Source organism: Zalophus californianus, chromosome 11, assembly GCF_009762305.2.
Source record: "Zalophus californianus isolate mZalCal1 chromosome 11, mZalCal1.pri.v2, whole genome shotgun sequence".
Classification (NCBI taxonomy): domain Eukaryota; kingdom Metazoa; phylum Chordata; class Mammalia; order Carnivora; family Otariidae; genus Zalophus; species Zalophus californianus.
Genome location: NC_045605.1, coordinates 58,305,709 through 58,330,486, shown reverse-complemented (window position 1 = coordinate 58,330,486; position 24,778 = coordinate 58,305,709). Strand labels below are relative to the sequence as shown.

The 24,778-nt window shown below is 45.4% G+C and overlaps 1 protein-coding gene across 14 annotated transcripts in view; it reads right to left on the bottom strand.

Moving 5' to 3' along the window:
• FAM168A (family with sequence similarity 168 member A) overlaps positions 1-24,778 on the bottom strand; it is a 187,376-nt gene that overhangs the window by 6,049 nt on the left and 156,549 nt on the right. For 9 of the 14 annotated variants that reach the window (XR_003517355.2, XM_027578797.2, XM_027578798.2 and 6 more), the window contains 7 exons: positions 22,108-22,188; positions 16,727-16,753; positions 12,668-12,679; positions 11,673-11,798; positions 3,743-3,885; positions 2,063-2,237; positions 631-761 (listed from right to left, as the gene is read on the bottom strand). Coding sequence is in view for 13 of the 14 variants with exons in the window: in XM_027578797.2 (XP_027434598.1) it covers positions 649-761; positions 2,063-2,237; positions 3,743-3,885; positions 11,673-11,798; positions 12,668-12,679; positions 16,727-16,753; positions 22,108-22,188 (677 nt within the window). In the remaining variant the exon portion in view is untranslated. The remainder of the gene's footprint in view (positions 1-630; positions 762-2,062; positions 2,238-3,742; positions 3,886-11,672; positions 11,799-12,667; positions 12,680-16,726; positions 16,754-22,107; positions 22,189-24,778) is intronic. The other 5 variants (XM_027578799.2, XM_027578805.2, XM_027578800.2 and 2 more) reach the window with 3 other exon arrangements.

Here is a 24,778-nt window from a genome sequence, read left to right as displayed (position 1 = left end):
GATCCCCTCCTCTCCCCTCCCCGTGGGAGCCCTACAAGGGGCCCTCTGGGCCTTCCTGGTGGAGCTGCCTGCCTCCCGTCCAGTGCCAAGAGCTCCTGGAGGAGGTGGAGGGCAGGGGAGATCAGAAGGGAAGGCAGAGAATTCAACAGTGACATCCCTGGAGCCCTGCGGTTCACTGACTCTGCCTTGGGAGCTGCAGGGGTGCGGGGGGCAGTGGCCCAAAGTCTTCATCTGATTAAGGTAAGAATTCATTTGAAGAATGAGGCCCAGAGCTAAAGGAAGGCTGAAGGCTGTAGGTGAAGAGCACAGAATTCAGTACTAGAGGACTGGAGTCCTACTGGTTAAGTGATGTTGAACTTTGTATTTATCTGTAAAATAGAGCTAATAATCCTCATTTCACAGGGCTACCATAATAAGGATTATGAGAGAACACATGTAAAGTACCTAGAATATATGTAAAGTCACAGCTGTCCTTAAGAGTGCTATTACTGAACTTGGAGCAGGAAAGCAGCTGGTGACGGACACTGGCCCCTGCTGACACCTGTGCTGCAGACCAGGCCAGGGGCTTTGCTAGGGGCAGTCCTGGTATCCGGCCATCCTCCTACCTCTCCCAGCCCGGGCCCCACTCACTTGGATGGGCTGCAGGCTTTACCAGTGCGGGGGCACATAGCTGTACGCGGGGGTCCCTTGGGCCCTGTATGTTGGCATGGAGACAGGGTGTGCCCCGATCGCGGTGTGCTGGGGTGCGGTCAGCAGGGTACCTGAGCATCCAGAGAGAAGAGTAAATCCAATGAGGCCGTCCCAGGGCACTGGGATGAGGAGGATGAAGCCATGGCCTTTCACACAGCTGCTCCTCAATCTGGGCCCCCCACCTCCCCACCTGCTCACGAACTGCCTGCCCCTCCCACCTTGCCAGGCTTCATCTCCGTAGGGAAAGTTTTGCTGATGCTCCAGGACAGAGGCACTCACTTTTACTCCTCTTTGTATGCTCCTCCTACTCTACCAAGTGGACACTGTTGGTCTGTATGGTTGTACTTACCCTAGCCCGGCTGTTCCTAAAGGCAGGGCTCTGATCTATCAGTAACTGGTCCCCAGGACCAGAACAACAAGGCTGACACCAAGCAGATCACTGAGAGCTTACTGACCTGATCTGGGGAATGAGGCCTCAACAACCCCTTACATTAGGGGCAGAATAAAATCCCAACTCTCGCCCCCCACCCACTAGACCCCTTGTACTCTCTTCCCTCAAATGATTCTGTAAAAGCTGGGTCTTCTAAAGGTTATTTGTAGCCCTCTTGCCATCTCATGCTCTTCTTTTGAATGTCAGCGCATCCAGAGACTTCCCTTCCCTGCTATTCCTGTGGTGTCTCCACTCCAATCCTCAAGATTCCAGATGGACAGGGCTCTGGTGTGATTTTTAGAATAAGCCAGAAATGGAGAAGGGGTCCTCCATGCCTTACAAGTAATTACTGGACAGGGTCTTGAGCTCCTGCCTGCTAAATAACATTGCCTCACGCCCTCCTTTCTAGATCCGGAGTCCTAGTACCATCGTCCTTCCTCTAAACTACAGCCTCCCCACTGATCTACCTGCTTCCAGCCTCTCCCGTCTAACCACGCCTCCGCCCTGCAGCCAGAGAATGTTTAAACCAAACCCATCTCTCCTCTGCTTATACCCCTTTGCCAGTTCCCCGTTACCTAAAGGTATTTGGGCCTCTCCACTTTAGCCTTGCTGACTCCTCCAGCCGCCCTTCCAACTCCATGCCCCTATTTTCTAAGGGCCTTGGACCATTTCCATTCCGTGAACGTGCCATGCTCATGTTCTTTCCACCCGGACTGCTCTTCCCTCTTTCATCCCTCTGGTTAGCTTTTGTTCCCCCTTTAAGACCTAACTCAAGATGTCCTTCTCGGTGAAATCTTCCTCATCCCTGTGGACAGGGTTCCCAGAACCCCCCGGCACAGAATTTCTCATGCTATGCTACGCTCGATTCCACGACGGTATTCTCCAGCCTGTCATGAGTTTCTGGAGAAGGGGGATGGACACTGACACAGATCCTGCCCTCACCTGCTGACATTGCCATGGTGGTGCCGGCCACCATGCCCATGGCCACACCATTGGTCCTGGGGGCAGCAACAGGCGCCGGGTAGATGGCAGAGGGAATGCTGTTGGGCTGGACAACCGTGGTGTGGTGGATGACGTGGGGCTGGGCAGCGTACACCGGCTGTGTGTAGTAGGCTCCCTGGGCGAAAAAAGGCTGAGGTCAGACAGGCTCTTGGAGACGCAGGGTAGGATACGGAGAGAGGAGAAGGGAGGGGAGCCTGTTCCTCCCAGAGCCTGTGGGATGGGCTCAGAGGAGCATGGGCCCAGGGACTCAAGGTCTGGGCCCCAGCGGGGACTCTGCGTCTGTCCGACTACATGACTGTGGACAGTTCAGTATCGGGTTCAGCTTCTGGCATGAAAAATAAGGCTCCAACCCTATCCTGCCTTGCTCCTGGGGCTGCTATGATGATCTAATGGGGTAACAGCCCTGATTTTAACATTTTAAAATGTTTGTATCTTATGGCAGTGTGCTTCTGCAAGCCGCCTAAAACGTAAAGGCAGGGACCAGGGTCAGTGAAGGAAAAGATATGAATGCGGCTGGTGCATCCAGACCACTGTGTGCACGCACATGAAGCATTACTAGTGGGACGGTCACATTAGTGTGAGTACTGCCATTTCGCCTATTGGAAACTGTCACAAATGCAGAGCATTTCCTCAGATGTCTCTTACTATTTCTCTTAGGCAAAGAGGTAAGGATGGAGACAGAGGTCTAAGGTGACTTCCCACTGCCTAGATCACATGGTTGCTTCCTGTTGCCACAGCCCACAGGCCTGCTGACCTTTGTGGGGCACAGACACAGGCCCCTGGATCATCTTAATCCAGAACTTCTCAAACGCCTCTACTAACTACTGACAGGAGCCTCAGAATATGGGTTTATAATCCCAGAGGTCTGAGAACATAGTGCAAAGCAGCTTACCACAAACAAGAAAAATCCACCTCAAGCCTATTGTTTTATCTTTTAAAAGTTTCACATTCTAATCTACAGTGTGTTCTCCTCACTACTTAAGTAAACCTCACATAGAATTGTCACCCCAGAAAAATGTGCCATGTGCATGCTGGAGCCTCGTCTAGTCCGTCACAGCCATCCCCTCAGAGTGCACACGTTCTCTAGCTGAAGGAGCCCAGGTGGGGGTGCTACAGCACAGAGAGAGAGAATAACTTACCCAAGATCACACAGTGAACTGGTAACAGAGCCTGAGCCCCTACCTCCTCCCTGGTTAGCTCACGGACTTTACCAAGGAAGGGCAGATGTGGGGGTTAGGGAGAAGCCCAGATACACTGGGTCTCATCCTGACTCAACCAATAGCTCCCTGTGTGACCTTGGACAAGTCACTCTCCTCTCTGGGTCTCAGCGTCCCCACCTGTATAAAAAGGAATTGAGCTAGATGATCTCCAGGGACTCTTGCTACTCTTGACATTCTAGGCTCTGTTAATCTAAATGACTTCATGCATCACCCCTCCAGGAGCTGAGATGGGGTGAGGGTGTGTGTGGACTACAGGGCTATTGTTTCCATGATACAACAGTGACAACTGGTCAGAGCCAAAACTTGCCTTCCCTCTCTTTCTCACCCAACCCCACCCCACCTAGGGCGGTGGCTCCTTTGCCTGCAGCAGAGGTGGGCCCAGGCTTCCACGTGCACCTACCTGGGCATACAGATTCTGCTGGGGGTAGGCACTTCTGATTGGATACATGGCCGTCTGATAGGGGTTGGGTGATGGGGAGTAGGGGGGCGGAGCAGTATTACTCTGGGTCGGTGGGACCTTGTATGGTGTCCCCGCAGTATATCCTGTACCAAGGCAATGAGAGAGACTTCCAATTAGTTGACAGAACAGCACTGTTGGAAGGCAGCAGGTCCCAGTCACGACTCCCCAGACAAGGAGGGGCTGATTGCAGGCTGGAAACACAGATGAGAACAGAGAACAGGGCTCCACCCAGAGAGCCCTGGCCCAGAGGCAGCTCCCTCAGTCCTGGTGCACAGGGCTGCATAAGTAATTCTGGCATCTTTTATCTCTGGTTCTCTGGGGTATGATCTATAAAATAAGAGGCCGGAACCCGATGATCTCTTAAGGGACCCTGCAGCTCGGACAGTCTGGGATTCTGTGTACCCGGAGACGGGCGCGTGTGCCTGCTCGCTCTCTACGGCGCTCCGTCTTCCTGCTTTCTGTCTCCTCCCTCAGCGGCCCAGGGCATCTTCCGCTGCTGGTTCTCTTCTGTTTTCCCCCCTTTTTCTCCTTGTATCTCTCTTTTTGGACTTCTACCATGTTCTCCTGACAAATTTTAAGGCCAAAAGCCCATAGAAAACATTCAGAGATCCTCATCTCCTTTGATGCTAAAAAACTGCTCTACAGAGCCAGACTTTCTTCCACTCCTGGGGCTCAGGGAAGGACCACTGTGGCCTGAAGGCCTGAAGTCAGGGGTCACAAAAATTCACATCAACCTGGAACCCGGCCCCAGGGAGTTCACAATCAGCCATCCAATCAAAGTGTGCTGCCTTTGAATCTTCTGGAAAATAGAATCAGATCCTATGTCTGCAGGAAAAACCTGAAACATAAATCACTCAGGAACAAGACTATGTACTTCTAGAACACAAAATGAAATGATTCTATGGAAACCAGGTGATTATCAAGTGACCCCCAACTCTCTTACTCTATACAAAGGTCTCAGAAAGGGCAAGTGTTTTCAGAAACAACTTCTGTCTGAGTTGAAGTGCCAGTGCCAGGAAACCTTGGCTTCTGCTTTCCAATGGGGTGTTGCTGGAGCTTCTTCCCTGTGCTTCTCATTCCGGCTCATTCTGACTGAGCTTCTCCAGGCCTCAACTCAGCTCTTTTACCTACGGGATGCTCACCAAGGACTTTGTCAGCGACATGGTGCTGATTCTGCAATAAGGGGCTGGGGGGCAGAGCGGAGAGGGGTGCTTTATTGGAAGAGAACAGATCTAGGCTTCAGTTCAGGCTTTCTTCCAATCTGCGGTGACTATTGCCAAGTCTCTGGGCCTTAGTTTCCTATTCTGTTAAAAGAGAATGCTAAGAATGAAGATCTCTTCCTGAACTAAAATCCCCTTTTTCTAAAGATCCTGAGTCTCTTTACCTTAACCCTAAGTAAAAGCAAGCTGCCATAAGGTCACGAATCTTTCTCAGTCCCCGGCACTGACCTGGCATCCCCCTGCCCGTGGAGGTACTCAGTAGGACGGGGGAGCTGCTACTTGATCGTCACAAAAGTTGTCCTGCCCTCTTCCCTGGAATCATGCCATTTACTCTTCCCCCTTTCAGAACCAGTTTGTTCCATGGGAAACTGGTTTTATGGTCAAATATGCTTGGGAAATAAGTAGCGATGAGGATGGAGTGGAAAGAATACATGCATGAGAAGGCAGCATCGTGAAGAACTAGAAACTAGACGCGGAGGTACGAGCCAGCTGAGAGAGAAGTATGGAGCAGATTCCTCCAAGTTTCTAGACTGTGGTGCTAACAGGATACAGATAACAGGTTAGAGCAGGTGAAGCAGCTACTGTGGGGGAAGACAGGAAGTCTAGGTTTATGACATCTAAAAGGAGCCATCTGAGGGCTCCTTCACCTTGGGGGCACAATCTATCTGTAAAACAAAGGGGGCTCTCAAAATGGGCATGTCCCAAACCTGTACAATGGACTATATAATTCTGAAGGATTGTAATCATTTAAAAAAACAAACAAAAAGAAGAGTAGCAGCAATGTAGAATAGAGATGAATAGTTTGTTTTTTATTCCATGACCCTGAGAAGTTTTAAATGACAGGATGAACTATGAATCTCCAAGACAGGGATATGCAGGAGACTATTTCCAAATTTATTTATTACCAAATCTTTTATTCATGCTATTAACATTTAAAGCACACAAACTACAGGGGGCCTGGCTGGTGCAGCTGGAAGAGTCTGTGACTCTTGATCTCAGGGTCGTGGGTTTGAGCCTCACACTGGGTGTACAGATTACTAAAAGTAAACAAACAAATAAATAAAACATACAAACTCTAATTTTTTTTTGTTATCGCAGCTTATTTTGGGAAATAAAGTTTTACTGTAACATGGCCATGCCCATTCATTTACTTATCAACTACGGCTGCTTTCTTGCTACAATGGTAGTTATGACAGACACCATATGGCCCGAGAAACCTACAGAACTTATTATTTGGCCCTCTCTAGGGAAAGCTTGCTGACTCCTGATTTGAGGAATAAAATAAGGTATGAGGAGTCCTGCTAGAGTGGAGAGCATCTCTTTTCTATGCAGAAGGGCAGGACACCCCCTGAATCCTAAGAAGCTTGCTCTGAAAGTTACACAGCACAGTGTAATTGTTATGAGTAGTCTGGAGCCAGAATGACCGCCTGGGTCCGAACCCCAGCCCTGCTATTTAGTAGCTACAGACTACAGCAGTCTCATCATCTGTAAAATGGGGATAACAACAGTACCTACTTCATAGGGTTACTCTGATAACAACACATTAATAATTGCAAAGACCTGAGAATAGCTCCTGACACATTAAAAGCACTTCATAAAAGTGAGCTATTACTCTTTTCTCTCTCTCACTGTGTAGAGAAATAGTAAGCTTCCTGTCCTGGGGATGTGCAAGCAGAGACTGGTCTGCAAGACTACAGTAGAGAGGTTAAGCTATGACTTCCATGGTGCGATCCAAACTGGAACACAGACTCCAGGATTCTAAGATTCTAAAACCATATGGTTTAAAACACCATGACTTTAAAATTCTTTAAAGTTAACAAGCCAACGATGCTGGCATCTTTCCCTTATGCTCCCCAAGAATGTGCTCTGTGGAGTTCTTATCCCCAGGGGAAGCCTGCACTACCCCTCTATGCCGCAAGGACAACCATCTTACAAAGTGTTGAGGTTCCCTCTCTGAGGAAAATCAAAAAGCTCCAAGAGTCTGCAGGAGAATTTGGTTTCCACATCTAAGAATAACTTTGTCGGAGAATGTTTCCCTTTCTTCATGTTACAAAATGAGATACACACATACTCAGAATACAAATCAGCAGCCAAAATGCCCTTGGCAGGCAAAAAGACAATGCTGCAGAAGAAGGCCCTGCTCGTTTGTCCGGACAGTTTGAGAAGGGAGAAGTAGAACTGCAGAACTAAAGGAGACCTTAGGGATCATTAAGCCCAACACAAACGTTTCACAGATGAGATGACGAATAGATGGCTGAGAGAGCGCAACTGCTCGCCCAGGACTCAGAATTCAGTGCTCCTTCCTCCAACTACAGTGGTTCTTAAGGTCTCCATCTGGGTGAGGAGGCTGCAGAAACTGCCTGGGCCCCCAGCCTGGGCTCTGTCCGTGAGTCAGGTCAATTCTTCTCTCAAGGAATACCCTCATTTGGACTTGACAATATCAGCAGACCATTCTAGTGCTGGTGTTCTAAGTCTCTGAGTATTTCAGTGAGACTTTCATGAGAAAATCATTGCAGAGGACTTTCTATAACTGATTTGGTGGTCCTGTCCATACAACTGAGGATTAGAAATTCCCCCGGGGCTGGAGCCTGGGCTACCTTGGGTAACACAATATTTTAGGATTTATTACTCTGCATTTAAGTAAAAGAAGCTGTTAGGCTGGATGCAAAAAAACTCACTGATTTTGCTCACATGAACTCAGACTCAGCTCCCTCAGTGGAGGCCTGGCACTTGTGAATGGATTTCTACCTAAGTCTGAAGGTTACAGAATTAGGACTTGGGAATGCTATGCCTCAAGGACATTAGAGACTTGCATTCAACTCTCTACGTGTCAAATGAAGAACCTGGAGCTAAGATGGGAGCAGCGACCTTCCCAAAACTGCACAGCAAATCAGTGCAGAGCTGAACTCAGAGTTTAGGGTTTACCATGCCCTGGGCAGGGCTCCTTTCTGAGTTATAGGTCTCTGCAGTCCGATCTTGGACATTTGACATATTGGCCTTTGTGTCCTTATTTTACTAAAGGCAGTATCATGACAGGGGAAAAAAAAAAAAGGAATTAGATCACTAGAAGTCCCTGCTCTGCCTTATAAAAGAGGCTTTATGAGGCCCCATTCTTTCTCTCAGGTTCCTAAATATAATTTTAGGCTCCATCAAACAGGATAATAAATAAAGTATGTACATTAGTGAGATAAAACCATTTCAGCCCTCCCTTCAATCTTTCTGTACTATCATAAATCTTTTTCAGTTGGAGAGCCCCTACCACCTTAAAGGCATTGATCCTCACATCAAGGATGCCTTTTAGACTAATCGGTTTATTGACCATCAGATTTACATGTCTGAACAAAGCTCTATGTCTGAGTCTTGCCTTGACCCGCCAAGTCTCCTTGTTGGTAGCTGAACAAGAGAGTGGGGATAAGTAGGGAGACCTAATTACAAATAGGCTTAAGCAAGTGTTAGTAAAATTGAATCTGTCAAAGTACCCTGAATTTTCTGTGGCATTAGAAGCCACAAAATCCGTGTGCTGGGGGGAACCCTGGTGAATGCGGGAGGGTCAGTCAAGCCCACTTCTATTTTCCAATTGCACAGGTTCACACAGGACTTGCTTAAAGGAGAACGGGTGCATTCTGGCCCTTTCCAGGAAATGTGACAGCCTGTGAGAGGACAGTGGGAGGAGCTGCTGGACATTTCAATGGGGCTTCAGGAAGATTTCCGCACATGGGAAGGCAAAGCCTATTATTCAGACATTCTCACCGTAGAAGGGGTTGCCTGTGGAGGGAATGAGTGCCCTGGGGATATGGGAGTGAAGGCCCGTCGGTCAACATGGGCAGGGCAGCTAGAAAGGAGGTCCCTGCTGGGGTGGTGGGTATTGTGTACACAGCATCAAGGTGACAGAATCAGGAGTCTAAAAGCTAGAGAGAAACTTAAAGATGACCTAATTCTGCCTCTCCATTTTACAGTTGGAAAAACCTAGGTCCAAACCACGGACATAAATTATCCAAGGTTACACAGAACCACGTCTAGAATCCAACTCTTTTGGTTTCCGTTCCAGGCCTCTTTCTGTTCCACTAGAGTAGGTGTGTCTATATGCATCAATGACCATATGTGTGGATTTAAGAGAAAATATGTATGTATAAGCCTGTTTACCTATATGTTCATTCAATTCCACCTGAGGTACCTGGAAAAACGCCTTACTACTGCCATCCCTCTCTGAACAAATAAAATTAATCTCATGAAAAAGGTCAGTAAATTTAACCTCAAATTTAACCTAAGTGATATCATCGTGTTTTAGTTGTGCTGCTTGCTATTTGGATGGCACTGGCCACATTACTTTTCTGAGCCTCAGCTTTCAAACTTGAATGAAAATCCACCATAATAATAGGACTCTAGTGTAGATTAAATGAGAGGGTGATTATGAAAGCAAATCCTCTAACAGGTGAGAGTTATGTTGTTTAAATGTAAGTTGATGTTAACATCTAGGGGCAATGGTAACTAAAGAGAAAATAACATGGGTATTTTAAAGAAAAGAAAAAAATGCAGCATTTTCTTCTAATCTATTTAATAGACTAATAATTTACTGAACCACAGACTATCAGGCTTAGACTGCAGCATCCCTCCAAGGGTACGTCAAGCCCCTGCTGGTACAATTTAAGAAATAAGCACCACCCCCACCCCCATCCAAAGCCAGCCACTCCTCTCTTGGACAGCTCCAACGAGGCACAAAGTCTTCTTATGGAGTCCAAGTGCCACTCAGTAATTTCTAAACACCGGTCCTCATTTTACCCAGGGGAGCATTCTTGTATTAAAAATCAGGTGTAAAGGTGAAACCATTAGTCACCCTGCTGAACCTCAAGATGAATGTAAGCAATCTGACTGGACAGATGGTTTCTGTCTTCCCTGAGGACTCCACGTACACACCTTGCTCCCACGGTGTAGCTTCCACTAGGGGAGTGTTTCTCATGTGGAGGGCAATTCTGCCTCCCCAAGGAGATCTTTAGAAATGTTTAGAGATATTTTTAGTTGCCGTAATGAGGGTTTGCTGGCATCCAGGGAGCTGAGGCCAGGGATTCTGCTAAGCATCCTACAATGCACAAGTTAGCCCCCCACAACAAAGCATTATCTGGTCCAGATGTCCATAGTGGCAAGGCTGAGAAACCCTGTGCTAGCTGGAGGAGTCTTCGCTGTCCCAGGGTCCACTGGCCTTCAAAGGGTGCCCTCTGTTCTTTCCCTTGAAATGCAGTACCAGCTTTTCCTAATCACACTTGCTGGCCAGGTGCATACTTCCTCCCCCTCCCTCACTGCTTTGTGTCTCCCCAAAGCTGGGTACATGATCAAAGAGGATGACCTTTTCTGGATGAGGAAGGTCAATTTTTTGTGGGAGTAGGAGAACCTCTTAAAACAGTGTCTTATACGAACCACGACAGACTATGGACTCTGAGAAACAAGCTGGGGGTTCTAGAGGGGAGGGGAGTGGGGGGATGGATTAACCTGGTGATGGGTATTAAAGAGGGCACATATTGAATGGAGCACAGGGTGTTATACGCAAACAATGAATCATGGAACACTACATCAAAAACTAATGATGTAATGTATGGTGATTAACATAACATAATAAAATTAAAAAACAAAAAACCAGTGTCTTATAATGTCAGTTGTAAAAGTTCCCTTTCCGGGGAACCCTCCTACATTGGTGGGAATGCAAGCTGGTGCAACCACTCCGGAAAACAGTATGGAGGTTCCTCAAAAAGTTGAAAATAGAGCTACCATACGATCCAGTAATTGCACTACTGGGTATTTACCACAAAGATACAAATGTAGGGATCCAAAGGGATACGTGCACCCCAATGTTTATAGCAGCAATGTCCACAACAGCCAAACTGTGGAAAGAGCCAAGATGTCCATCGACAGATGAATGGATAAAGAAGATGTGGTATATACACACAATGGAATATTATGCAGCCATCAAAAGGAATGAGATCTTGCCATTTGCAACGATGTGGATGGAACTGGAGGGTGTTATGCTGAGTGAAATAAGTCAATCAGAGAAAGACATGTATCATATGACCTCACTGATATGAGGAATTCTTAATCTCAGGAAACAAACTGAGGACTGCTGGAGTGGTGGGGGGGGTGGGAGGGATGGGGTGGCTGGGTGATAGACAGCGGGGAGGGTATGCGCTATGGTGAGCACTGTGAATTGTGCAAGACTGTTGAATCACAGATCTGTACCTCTGAAACAAATAATGCAATATATGTTAAGAAAAAAAAGAAGAAGATAGCAGGAAGGGAAGAATGAAGGAGAATAAATCGGAGGGGGAGACGAACCATGAGAGACGATGGACTCTGAAAAACAAACTGAGGGTTCTAGAGGGGAGGGGGGTGGGGGGATGGGTTAGCCTGGTGATGGGTATTAAAGAGGGCATGAGGGCATGTTCTGCGTGGAGCACTAGGTGTTATGCACAATGAATCATGGAACGCTACATCAAAAACGAATGATGCAATGTATGGTGATTAACATAACAAAAAATTTAAAGAAGAAAAAAAATAAAATAGAAATCTAAAAAAAAAAAAAAGTTCCCTTTCCTTTCTTCCTAAGAGACAAATCAGTCCCAACCAAGGGGAACAAGGAAAGGAGGAGAACAGGCTGTATTTACTGAAAGCCGCAGAGGATGCTTGGTAAGTTCGGTTCTCGGTCCCGGTGTCCACTGGGAGGTGGAAGGTGCCTTCAGTACCACAGGAAGACGAGTTCTGTGGCCAGGCCTGTTTCATCAGCAGAGTTGCTTAAGGGAAGACACAAGAATGGCATTAGGCAGAAATAAGAAGTGGGCACCACAATCACAGACACAAAGCAAGGGTCTTGTGCTGGATGGAAACATATAACCCAAGGGGCCCTGTTCAGACACACAGGATGGTTCAGCCTTTCTGAGATGGGTGAGTGGGTTGGGAGGAGTGCTGAAGTGAGCTTCCAAATGATCTGAAACCAAGGAAATCTGAGCTTACCCTAAGAGAGCCAGGATTTTCTACCCACTACCAAAAACCATGAAGATGCTTATGAATCCCACCTCCTACTGCCTGACATTCTGGCCTAAGGCTCTGGGATATTACTTAGCCGCTTTCTTATTAATATGCAGCAACTTGGGAGTCTCTGACTGTGTACTGGGCCAGATCAACTGAGTACTCATTTTTTATGCCTGAAATCTCACCTGGGGGGCGGTATTTAATAAGTTGTTCTCAAAGAGAGACCTCAAGAGAGTTACCACGTGACATGAACGTTGCTGGACTGTCATCTCTTCTGAAGGGACTGAGTTTTGGCAGCTCAGAAGGCACAGGTTGTCCAGTGGGGCACTTCCCACTCCTCCTCCTGTACACCCAGCTAGGGCCAGACAGATAAACCTCCTACACACCCCTTTTATAGCTCCTGGGGAGGTGCTGCTGCTGCCCCACTTGAGATGTCCCCTCATGAATTAGAGGATCTGCTGGGCCATTAAGAAATTCTACGTCAAACTTGGGGCAGGTGTAAAATAGAGATGCGGCCCAGTTTGAAAGAAATCTTCAGAGACTTCCCAGGCTGACCTGAAGCTCAGCTTGAGAAATTTGAAGGATGATGCTTCATATGATCTAGAAGTGGGGAATGACTCAAAAAACTTACCTTCATGGTATCCTGTGGGAAAGGAGAGAGGAAAGAGGGTTTCAAAGGGGGGAAAATGCCTAACTTTTTAGAGATTTCTCTTGATATACTTTCTCCTAGAGGAGAAACCATTTTTGACCCAAGTTTCTACTTAGAGTAGGAAGAATAATTTTAACAGTATCTTTTGCACTCAAATAAGATCTTGGACATGAGGGGTTTTAAAGAACATTAGCAGGATGGGGGCTACACTGGCAACAATTGTATACACTTGAAACATTTTACCAAGGGGCTAAGGTAAAGCAGGGTGGCATGAGAAGTATGCCTATACACCCTAATTCCACCAAGGCAAGGGTAGTCCACCTCCAGAGAGATCCCATAACCCCTCTGCCCAACCAGGTAACAGCTAATGCCTCTGATTCCTTCAGTCACGGAAGTACTGGGGCCAGAGGAGGAGGTCAAGGACTCCGTTGTTTTGCCGAACTAAGGCTAGAAGTGTAGCTGTTCTGGGCTGACACTGCACTTGCGTTAATGGCCCGCAATATATACAGCAGATGCCGAGAAATGAGAAGGAAATCATGGGCAGGAAAGTGACACTAAAAGGAGAATTCTGGCAGAAGAAATGGAGATCCAGCAGAATTCCATGCAGAGTCCAAAACCTTTGCTGGATATCAAGACATGGCTCTGTGGACGGACAACCTGGAGGAGGGCAGTCAGTTTTAAACAATTATCTTAAGGTTTCCTTTCCCCGGCATGGGGGAGGGGGGTTGGGATTAATAAAGGATCCAATTAGTGTTGAAACTTCTTATCAAGATGTCTCCAAATTTAGAACCTGCCACTCAATGTGGCTGGGAAGCCCTGGTCACTCAAAACAACTCCCTAAAAAGTAAAACATGTAGTTCTGAGAAGTCACATGTCCTCAAGACCCCATAGGGACTCCATAAGGAAGCAGGAGGCCTGAATTTAGCCACAGAGAATTTGGGTGTCCTGTTCCAGTCCAGTTTTTTCCCCAAGTGGTGCATACTTTTCATCATAAGCCAAAAGTCTGACATTAGTCTGAAGGACTGCATGACAAAGTAAATCAAAATTAACCAAAGAGTAATTGAAGCCTACACTGCACTCAGCACTGAGGGGAGTGCCACGGTGGACAGGAACACACGTGGGTCATGGTCACTGCACACAAGGTATGCATAGGCCAGCTGGGGATGCAACACAGCCACACGCCAACCAGAGAGTGAACAAGACAGCATTACACACGATAAAATAACATTCCAGATTAACCAGGAAAGAAGCAAGTGCGACTGTGCCTTTGATTATGTCTTATCTAACTAAGTGAACTAAACTACATATGTTCTTGAAGACGTGCATATTTTCTTCTGGTTTCATTGAAAAAGAAAACAAATACTAGTATTTTCTCCATTTCTCTCTATATTTTAATACTTAATAATTTAAATAATTGGACAAGTATCAAGACCAGGAAAACCAACAAATATTAGCTGCCAACCTGACTTCCTCATTGGTTGGTTGTACCATATGATCTTCATCTTCCATGTACAATTCTAAAGTAATCCATTCTGTTGGTGGTAGCAATTCAGAGCTCAGTTGTGGGATGAAGACAATCCAACGGAAACTTTGGAGGCATAGTAAGAGAGGAGGCTGCTCTGGCAGGCATGCCTGCTCTTGGGTACCATGGAAGGTACCAACTTTTAGAAATGTTCTATATTTTGAACTGGGTGGTAGTTAAATACAAGTGTATACATATGTCAAATATTACTGAGCTGTACATTTGACACTAGTGCACTTTATGTACTACTGTATATGTGTTATTCCTCAATTCACAAAGGAGAGAGAGACAGAGAGAACCCTTGGCAGTGAAGGGCCATGGCCCAGTCACAGCATGCTGCCCACATCCAGGTGCTGGGTTGTTCACTTCCTGGGATACGGGGCCCTCTCGCCCTCTGACACTTGGAACAATCTGTTAAGCACACTTACAAGGAGGAGAGGCAGCAAGGGACCATCATCCTGAATAATGCAGTAAGTCAAGAAATCTGAGTTCTAGCCTGGGCTGTGCCACTTATTAGCTGGGGGATCTTGGGCAAGTCACTTAACCTTCCTAAGCTTCAGTTCTGTTGTCTCATAACATAGCAGTAATACTCTCTCCCTGACTGCTTCATACTGTTCACGTGAGGATCAAAAGTGAAGTGTCATCCAGTCTTAGAGTTTCTAATGTTGGCATCTGCTCATCTTCCATCCCCATAGTTATGGACAGCTCTAATTTAAGTTCTCATCATCTCTTAACTGAACTACAGCAACAGCTTCCTCATCGTTCTGTTTTTAAACCTGCCAATTCCAATCTCCAAACTGCAGTCAAGAGATATTTCTAAGACCCAAACTTAATCACAAAATCTTAAAAACATTCGATGGTTCTCCACTCCTACAGGCTAAGTCTGAACTTCTTGTACAGTATTCAAAGCCCCTCATGATCTAGCCCTGTGATCTCTCTAGACTCTCATTGTTCTCACTTTCCAACCCTACACTACAGCCACACAAACTTTATCATTCCCAGATTATGCCAAGGAGTGTCACAGTCACATCTGTATATTTTTGCTCACATTGTTCATTCTTCCTGGTATGTCTTTCCCCAAATGCTACCTGGTAAAAATTTATTAATCCACCACTCATGAACTTGCCTCTACTATGAAGTCTTTTCTTTTCCCACCCTTTGACCACAGTCCCTACACATATCCCATATGGTTCGCTATCCCAATTTCTGTGATTCTTAGAACCCCTGTACTTGCTGGCTCATGTGTCTCCCCGACTAAACTGTGAGCTCCTTTAGAATAGGGACCTTGTCTTATGGTCTTTATCTTTAAAGGGCCAGTGTAGGGTCTGGCACAAAACATTTTGTGAAGAGAAGAGCTCCACACATACTTTTTAGTATTTCTATTTCAGATGCTATAACTAGAGGGGTAAGGAAGCATGAGAGCTTCTCTCACTTTTTATGGAGTCTTCTGTCCAAGTTCATATATCCTGAGGCAAACAAAAAAATGAGAAAAAGGTCTGTGACTAGCAAAAATTAAAATAATACATAAGAGGATAGGCTGTTAACATTTAAAGGGACCTAAGAGATCATCTGGAATAAAACACTACCTATGGTCTGGAGACATTAGCAAATTGCCCAAGATCACACAGCCCACAGCAGCAGCAAGGAGAAATTTCCACAGCTCATCTCCTGAAAGATGCGCCACACACAAATTCAATATTCAACATCCAAATAATTCAAGGTTAAAAGTTGAGAAAGTGTGCAGAGATTTTAATGAAAACATTGTCTTGAGCAGCCCAGGTGAGAGTAGTGAAAATAGCAAATCCCTCCCATGGTCCCTTACTGTCTGTGACAAAAAGGACCTAGTCCAGTTACACCGCTGGGACCCTCACAGGTGCCCAGAAGTTCCCGTGGTGCCTCGGGCCTGGAGTCCACACTGCCCATGGGACCTCACTTATTTAGCACACTTGGCCCTCACCTCTCACCATCCAGGAAAATGCCCTGAAAATGAGCCAGAGCTCAAGATCTGGGCTAAGGGAACAGATTGTATCTAAAGTCAACCAGGTCTTCAAACATGTCAGACTGCCAATGAGATGGAAAATCTGATCCTGGGGCAGACTGTTTTTTCAGGTTCTTATAGGCATAATCCACTCCTCCACAGGGGCTGCCACAAAGCCAAGAGAGGAGCCATACAGGCTGAAGAATTTTGTTCACTGGATTGTTTGAATTCAGCAGCCAGGTTAGGATGAAAGTTTCTGACCTAGGTCAGATGGGACCCCGGAGGTGAGGAAGGGGAAAGATGCCTTTTAGTGCCATGATCCTTCATTGCTGCCCTAGGGGACGGTTGATGTGTGTCTCCAACCCATGATTTTGCACCATCAGACATGTTCCTGCATGCTTTAGGAACTGCTGCTGAGCCACCTGGGGGAGCCCAAGCCTAAGGGATGGGATTTGGGAAGGGAAGGAGAGGGGATCTACCGTTGTTACGAGATAACACATTCATAGGCCATAATACAGATGAGGAAAAATAGCTCTCCTACCATAAGCTGAATGCAGGAACTGAAATTCTGTTGGATAGAAATGTTAGTTGAAATTACCACTAAGAATTTGTGCAAAGTAGTACACATCGCAGTTACAAAAACAGAATGTCTCAAGATAGCAGTTTCTCCCGGGCAACGTAAGAAACAGTGAATGCAGAGGGTGTGAAGTGCCTCTACCCTGGAAGGAATGACAGACTTGCCATCCAGGAAAGCCCATTCATTGAGGAGAAGCACTTCCTTGATGCCATGACATTTTCCAGGTAGCTGACCCAAGTTAGTGCTCTTTGCATAGCAGAGGGACTTCATACATGACCAAGGCTTTATGTACCAGAGGAAGAAGTCAGGTTCAAGGACAAAATCATCACCTTTGGCCTCTGAAGAACTCTCTGCAAAGCCCAGAGCGCTAGGACCAATGCAGGGATACTTCACTTGAAACCTCTGGGAGACTGTGGTGCTTTAGAAGGAGCATAGGCTGTGGGGTCAGACAGACTGGGTTTGAATTCCAGCTCCACTGCTTTTTAGCTGTGCAACTCTGGACAAGTTATTTAACCTCTGAGCAAAACTGGAAGCAGGAAGATTCAACTCACACAAGACTAAAGTAAGAACATTTGTGACATGCCTTACACAGTGCCTGGAACATGGCAGGTATTCAGAAAACACATATTCCTTTCCCTTGCCTTTCCTCAGGTTTGTCATATGCAAAATAGGAACAATATATTTGTACTTTATAAAGTTGCAATGAAATCAAGTAAGACAGTAGATAAATGATTTATAAACAGACCTCTTGTTGACAAGGTATTTCATTTCTATATTCTGTTTATCCTTTCATTTTCAAGTCAGATTACCAATAATGTGATACATCCCTTGGTTTCCAGATTCTGAAAACAAGTCTCAGTTGGCTCCTGCCTCCTGCAGGGCCAAATAGTTCTTAAATAAGATCCCTGAAGTCATTAAGGGCTTGGAAAAAAAGCTCCAAGTACCCACACTGCTTTCAGAACCAATGACAGAGTGAAATGCTTCCCTGCATCCCCAGATGACATCTTAGAGTACTCAGAGCTGCTAAAAATAGCTCTCTCTAAAGCAACTTCTTGGCCTCTTTGAAGAAGCTAAGAGAAATTTAAGCCCAAGAGCCTGGCTCCATTGCAGGCTTCTACCCCGCAGGCATCTCCCGGCATCATCAATAGCTGGTTCTGCCTGGAAGCTGAGAAACCTACACTGCCCTCTCTGTCCTTGAGCCAGCCTTTCCTCAGCAGGACTCCCCTACGGCAGTCAGGAGAGCTGGTGAATGCCGAGGCTGGCCTCCCAAAATATGAAACAGACCAGTTGGGCTTGCGTGCATGCGTACGTGAGTGTGTGAGTGAGTGAGTGAGTGAGTGAGTGAGTGAGTGAGTGAGTGAGTGAGTGTGTGTGTGTGTGTGTGTGTGTGTGTGTGTGTGTGTGTGTGTGTGTGTGTGTGTGTGGTGTAACTCCAAAGGAAAGGCATCTGCTCAAGGTCACATCAAAATCAGTAGAAGAGTTAGGCTGGCCTCCCAAAATATGAAACAGACCAGTTGGGCTTGCGTGCATGCGTACGTGAGTGTGTGAGTGAGTGAGTGAGTGTGTGAGTGTGTGTGTGTGTGTGTGTGTGTGTGTGTGTGTGTGTGTGTGTGTGTGTGTGTGTGTGTGTGTGGTGTAACTCCAAAGGAAAGGCATCTGCTCAAGGTCACATCAAAATCAGTAGAAGAGTTAGGGCTATAACCCCAGTCCTTCCAATGCCTAGTTAGGGGCTTTCCAGCACAATGTGTTAACACCACCCTCTACAGTATATGGGTTTCTAAGGAAATGGTCAGGTTGCTGCAGTCATAGCTTACAAATATGTTGAACTTTTGAAAACACAAAACTGGGGAAGATCAAGTTAGGTGAGGGCTGATATTTTATGTCTTAAAACTAAAGCTTTATTACTACTTTACACATGCCAGGAGCTTTCCAATCTCATCTCCTTATTCCACAGTCCCAGGCTCCTCCTGTCTGCTCTCCCTAGTCTGGTTGCTCTAGTTTAACTCCTTAATTTCTCTCTGACCAACTGCAGAACACATAGCAGGATGCCTGGGTTTGGATCTTTGGACTGGTTCCCAACTTCTCTAAATTTTAGTTTTCCCACTTGGAAAATGGGAATAACAAGAGTAATGACTGCAAAGGTTTGTTGTGATAGAAAACAAGTCAATATCCATAAAAAGCTTAAAACAGTCCCTGGCACATAGAGAACCATTCAACAAATATCACCTATTTATTTTTATTCTCTGTCCTTCCACTTTCTTGCCAAACTAATCCTTAAACAATTCCACAAACCATCACCATAAGTTCTGAACATTATGAGACCATGTCCCAGTGCTGGAAATCAGAGCCTTGATGAATTCACGGCCTCCACCCTCAGGGGGACCTCCTGTTACACAGCTGTGTTACCTTCTCCTTTCAGTAAGGCTTTCACACCTTGACCTCTCTCCTTAAGAACGTTCCCTCTGTTCTTGCTCACCTCTCTCTCAGCAAATCAAAATCATCAGACAAGACTTTCTCTCCACTTTCCACTGGGCAATTTATTCTAAGCACATCTGTCCATGACCTTTTCCTTAGTCTGAGAGGAAGAGTTGTGCTCCTGTGTGAGGCACTCCATTCCCCCTGCTCCCCCAAACAAAGAAGAGAACAGAAGTCTGGATTTCACACCTCACCAAAGCCTCCTTGAAGGCCTGGCTCCTTCTGGCACCCCTCCTTCTGCATCTGACTTGCCCTCCCCACTGGCTCCTACCCATCAACACTATTTAACCATGCTCATATCTAAAAAATGCCTCCTTTAATCCCACCTCCCCTTGCTCTCCTTGCCCTCGTAGCCAAGCGTCTTATAACAACAGGCCTTCTCTGCTAACTCTGCATCTTTGCGCTCAGCCTCACCATCTCATTGACTCTGCTTCCACACGTCCCTGGCGGCCTTGTGACTATACAGACAACACAGCTTCTTCGTTCCTGACCTTAGCTGACCTTCTGCAACTACTCACCTCATTCTGTTTTAGACCATGGAGTTCACCAAGCCAATTCACAGATCTCATAGCATTTAGATTTATATCACTTCTATATTGTGAGATACTTGATAATGAAAACCACTGTAGTTTTTAAGACAGAACTTATCGAATTTGATTAAATATTTTATCAGAGATAATTTCTGCAGCTTTTATTGTTTCTGCCTATTATACATTTTTTTGGAAATATATATCTTGATTAAAAGTGAATATAGAATAAACTGTTAATGCTCCGATAGATTTTTTTAGCCTGTGGGTCACTGCTACCCTCACAAGCTCTGAGGGCAATGACTTTAGCTTCCTCAAGTTTGAATCATATCCAGTGTGTTCCAGAGTGCCCTGGGCATTGCAGGGCCAAAATTAATGTCTGTGGAATGACACAGCTATGTAAGCACTTTAGGGGTTAACATCACTTATTTGCATAAAATAGTTCTTGTCTCCCAAAAAAGAGGGGGTTCATAGTATGTGTGTGCATGTGTGTACAATTACAAAATGATCCCTACTTCAGAATGAAGTAATTGAGGTTCAGAGGTCAGGTGATTTAAGGTTGCTACTTTAAGAAGTGACAGTCAAAACTCAAATCCAGGTCTTCTGACATAGCCCATGTTCTTCTCTCATTTAGATATTCTAGAAGAAAGGGACTGATGGTAGGATGAGTGCTAGACTGGCCCAGAAAAACATGAGACCAAGAACCAGATCTGCCAAAGGTTCCAGTCCATATGCTACAGCTGATTCACTGGGTAACTCAGACAAAACACTGCTTGTCTCTGAATCTCCCAAGTCATGAGAAGGGCTTGAACTGGAGGGTCTCTAAGATCTTTTTAAGCTTTCTAACTTTAGAATAATCATTATTAACAAGAAAGTGGGTGTTACCATGGCATTCAAGGCCTTTCCACATCTTGCCCTTGGACATCTGTAGTTCAGATTCATCTATTATCTCCACCCCCACAGTGTGTTTCAACCATTCTCACTACTTCTAGGTTCCTCAGTATCATATCCTCACAATGCTGTCCCTTTGCCCAGGCTCTACTCTGTCTAGAATGCCCAACTCTTCCTTTGTGTGCTTAAAAGAATGCCTCCTACTTCACCCTCAGGTCTCTATCGCTAGGCCCTCTGTAAAGCCTCCTGTATACTTTCAACCTCAGGCAGACTGTTGTTCTCTCCTCTGTTTCCTCTATTCCTACATGTATTCCCTTCACAATACTCATTACACAGCTATAAATTTGTTTAAATGTCAACTACCAAATGAACTATTAGTTATTTTAGGCAAAGATGACTCTTTTTCTCTATTCTAGTGTGCAGGACATCCAACAAATAAATACTTGTTGAGTAAATGAAGAGGAACTTATATAAAACCATCTACAGGGGCACCTGAGTGGCTCAGTTGTTAAGCGTCTGCCTTCGGCTCAAGTCATGATCCCAGGGTCCTCGGATAGAGTCTTGCATCGGGCTCCCTGCTCCACAGGAAAACTGCTTCCCTCTCCCACTCCCCCTGCTTGTGTTCCCTCTCACACTGTGTCTCTGTCAAATAAATAAATAAAATATTTAAAAACAAAACAAAACAAACATCTACACCCCTGAGATAAATAACACATTTCTCCGAGATTCTCTGAGATGAGGTATCTTGTCCAAGGCCTCACAGCTAGTGAGTTGAGTAATCAGGATTCAAACCCAGGACTTTCTAAAGGCAGCGTCCATACTCTTTCTCCAGCCCCTTGAATGTTAAAGAACCCGTTAATTGTGAGGGTTAGTATCAGTGGTAAGACCTCTGCACTGCTCCTAGCCCAAACTAGAACAAACTTTTTCAACATTTTCAAATCTATTTCAATCTCTATCCAAGGAGTGCTGGGCCTTTGTTGTTTTTGAAAAACAGGTTCCTTGCCTCAGCTTGAAAATCAGCTCTTTATCCTCTGGTGGCAAGTCTCTCACTCTCTTCCAAATCCACATCCAGGAAGTCTGGTGAGTGTGTGTTTGCGTCTGTGTGTGTCTCAATGGCAGCCTTAGGGGAAACTGAGCAAAGAATGGATTTGGACATTGTTTGGGAGAGCAGAAAAGGTTCTGTGAGGAGGATGCAGGTCTCAGATATGCCAGCAGAGAAGAGATGGGCCAACCTTAAGTCCCAAAGAGAATGGAGGAGATTCTATTCCCACCCCAACCCTGAGTCTGAACTACCCCAGTTCCCCGAGGGGATTCCCAGCTGGGACTCCCAGCTTAGATAGACTGAGTCCGGAGCAATTAAGGACAGGGAAAGGCCAGAACATGGGTTTGTTTTTTCAAACAGAGACCACCTCCCACCCCAGGCATCACTGCTGGTCTCCACTTTCTCCTTACCTGGAGCATAACTGGGGCTATTGGTGGGGTACAGGCTAGGATTGTAGGCAGGGGCTGCTGCCGGGTAGGCTGTAGGGTAACCTATAAAGAGACAAAAAAGCCCCAATTAGTTAGGCAAGAAGAAAAGGAAACAGAATCCAAGTCCCAGGCTTGGCCTTCAGCGTCTGTGTGGGCCTTTCCAGACACTATATGTGACCAGCTTTTAGCCTCTATGAAAAAAGTCACGAATACCACAATCTCAACATATGCAGATTTTTTTTTCTTTTTCTATTTATTTAAAAGCAGTATAAGAACTATATGTCCATATACTCAATTGGCTTGGTGAACTCCATAAAAAAAAAAATTACAACACCAGAGAAGTGTACGTGGTAAAAAGTCTAAGTTTACTCTCACATTCCTGCTGCAACACTACTTTACTCCCCGGGGGGGTAGTAACAGCTATCCTTCCAGATAGTTTTCTACACTTTTTAAAGATTTTATTTATTTATTTGAGAGACAGAGTGAGCGAGAGAGAGAGCACATGAGCAGGGGCAGAGGGAGAGGGAGAAGCAAACTCCCTTGCTGAGCAGGGAGCCCAATGCGGGGCTTGATCCCAGGAGCCCAGGATCATGACCTGAGCCGACGGCAGACTCTTAACTGACTGAGCCACTCAGGCACCCTCAACACATTTTTATACACATATATTCAGTGGTGTTCTGGTAAATATTTACCAACTGGCTTGAGGGGATTGAAGTGGAGCTCTATGTGTAGCATTCGTCAAGTTCCATGGTATAAATAACTCCCACCATGGCCAATTTCAAGTTACCAATGTCAAAAGGAATAGCTGGGAAAAGATGCTCACAACTGGCTCTCTAGCCCACAAGCCAGATCCAGCCTGCCACTGCATATTATATATATGGTTTTTTTTTTTAAATTGTTTAAAGGATTTTTTTTTTTAAGTACAATCTACTCCCCAAAGTGGGGCTCGAACTCATGACCCCAAGATCAAGAGTCACATGCTCTATGAACTTAGCCAGCGGGGAGTCCCATTTTTTTTTAAATTCTTATTGGGACAAAATACATATAACATAAAATTTGTGATTTTAACCATATTAAGTGTATGATTAATTCAATGGCATTGTGTTCACAATGTTTTACAACTATCCCCAGTATCTGTTACTAAGACTTTTTAAAAATCACTCCAAATTCTGTACCCAGTAAGCAGTAACATCCCATTCTCTCTCTCCATAGCTCCTGTTAACCTCTAATCTACTTTGTTTCTATGAATTTGCCTATTCTAGATATTTTATATAAACGGAATCATACTTTTGTGTCTAGCTTCTTTCACATTTGTTTTAAAGAGGAGGGGGGATGGGCAGAGGGAGAACCTTTTTTTTAATTTAAATTTTTAAATTAAATTTTACTTAGTTAACATACAGTGCAATATTGGTTTCAGGAGGAGAAGTGATTATTCACTTACATACAACCCAGTGCTCATCACAAGTGCCCTCCTTAATACCTTTCTGCCATCTAGCCCATCCCCCACCCACCTTCCTCCATCAACCCTCAGTTTGTTTTCAATCTTTAAGAGTCTCTTATGGAGGCACCTGGGTGGCTGAGTTAGTGAAGCATCTGCCTTGGGCTCAGGTCATGATCCCGGAGTCCCGGGATCGAGTCCTGCATCGGGCTCCCTGCTCAGCAGGGAGTCTGCTTCTCCCTCTGACCCTCCCCCCTTTCATGCTTTCTCTCTCTTGCTCTCTTTCAAATAAATAAATAAAATCTTAAAATAAAGTCTCTTATGGTTTATTTCCCCCTCTCTTTCTTCCTTCCCCTTCCCATATGTTCATGTTTTCTTTCTTAGATTCCACATATGAGTGAGATCATATGGTATTTGTGTATCTCTGACTTATTTCACTTAGCATAATACACTCTAGCTCCACCCACGTCGTTGCAAATGGCAAGATTTTTTGATAGCTGAGTAATATTCCATTGTACATATATATCACATCATCTTTATCCATTCATCAGTTGATGGACCTTTGGGTTCTCTCCATAGTTTGGCTATTGTTGATAATGCTGCTATAAACATCAGGGTACATGTACCCCTTTGAATCTGTAGTTTTTTGTTTTTAAACTTACTTATCTGACAGAGAGAGTGCACATGAGCACGAGCAGGGGGAGCTTCGGAGGGAGAGGGAGAAGCAGGCTCCCCACTTAGCAGGGAGCCTGACATGGGGTTCAATCTCAGGACCCTGGGATCATGACCTGAGCTGAAGGCAGGCGCTTAACCAACTAAGCCACCCAAGCGCCCCCTGAATCTGTACTTTTGTATCCTTTGGGTAAATACCTAGTAGCGCAATTGCTGGATTATTGGGCACTTCTATTTTTAACTTTTTGAGGAACCTCCATACTGTTCTCCAGAATGGCTGCACCAGTTTGCATTCCCACCAACAGTGTAAGAGGGTTCCCCTTTTGAAAGAGACAATCTTAAGCAGGCTCCACGCCAAGTACAGAGCCCAACACAGGGCTCGATCTTACAACCCTGAGTTCAGGACCTAAGCTGAAATCACTTAACCGACTGAGCCACCCAGGCATCCTAGCTTCTTCCACTTTAACATTATAAGCATTTTCCCATATAATTACATATTCTTCAAAACATTATTTTAAATTAAATTTAAATATTTATAATATT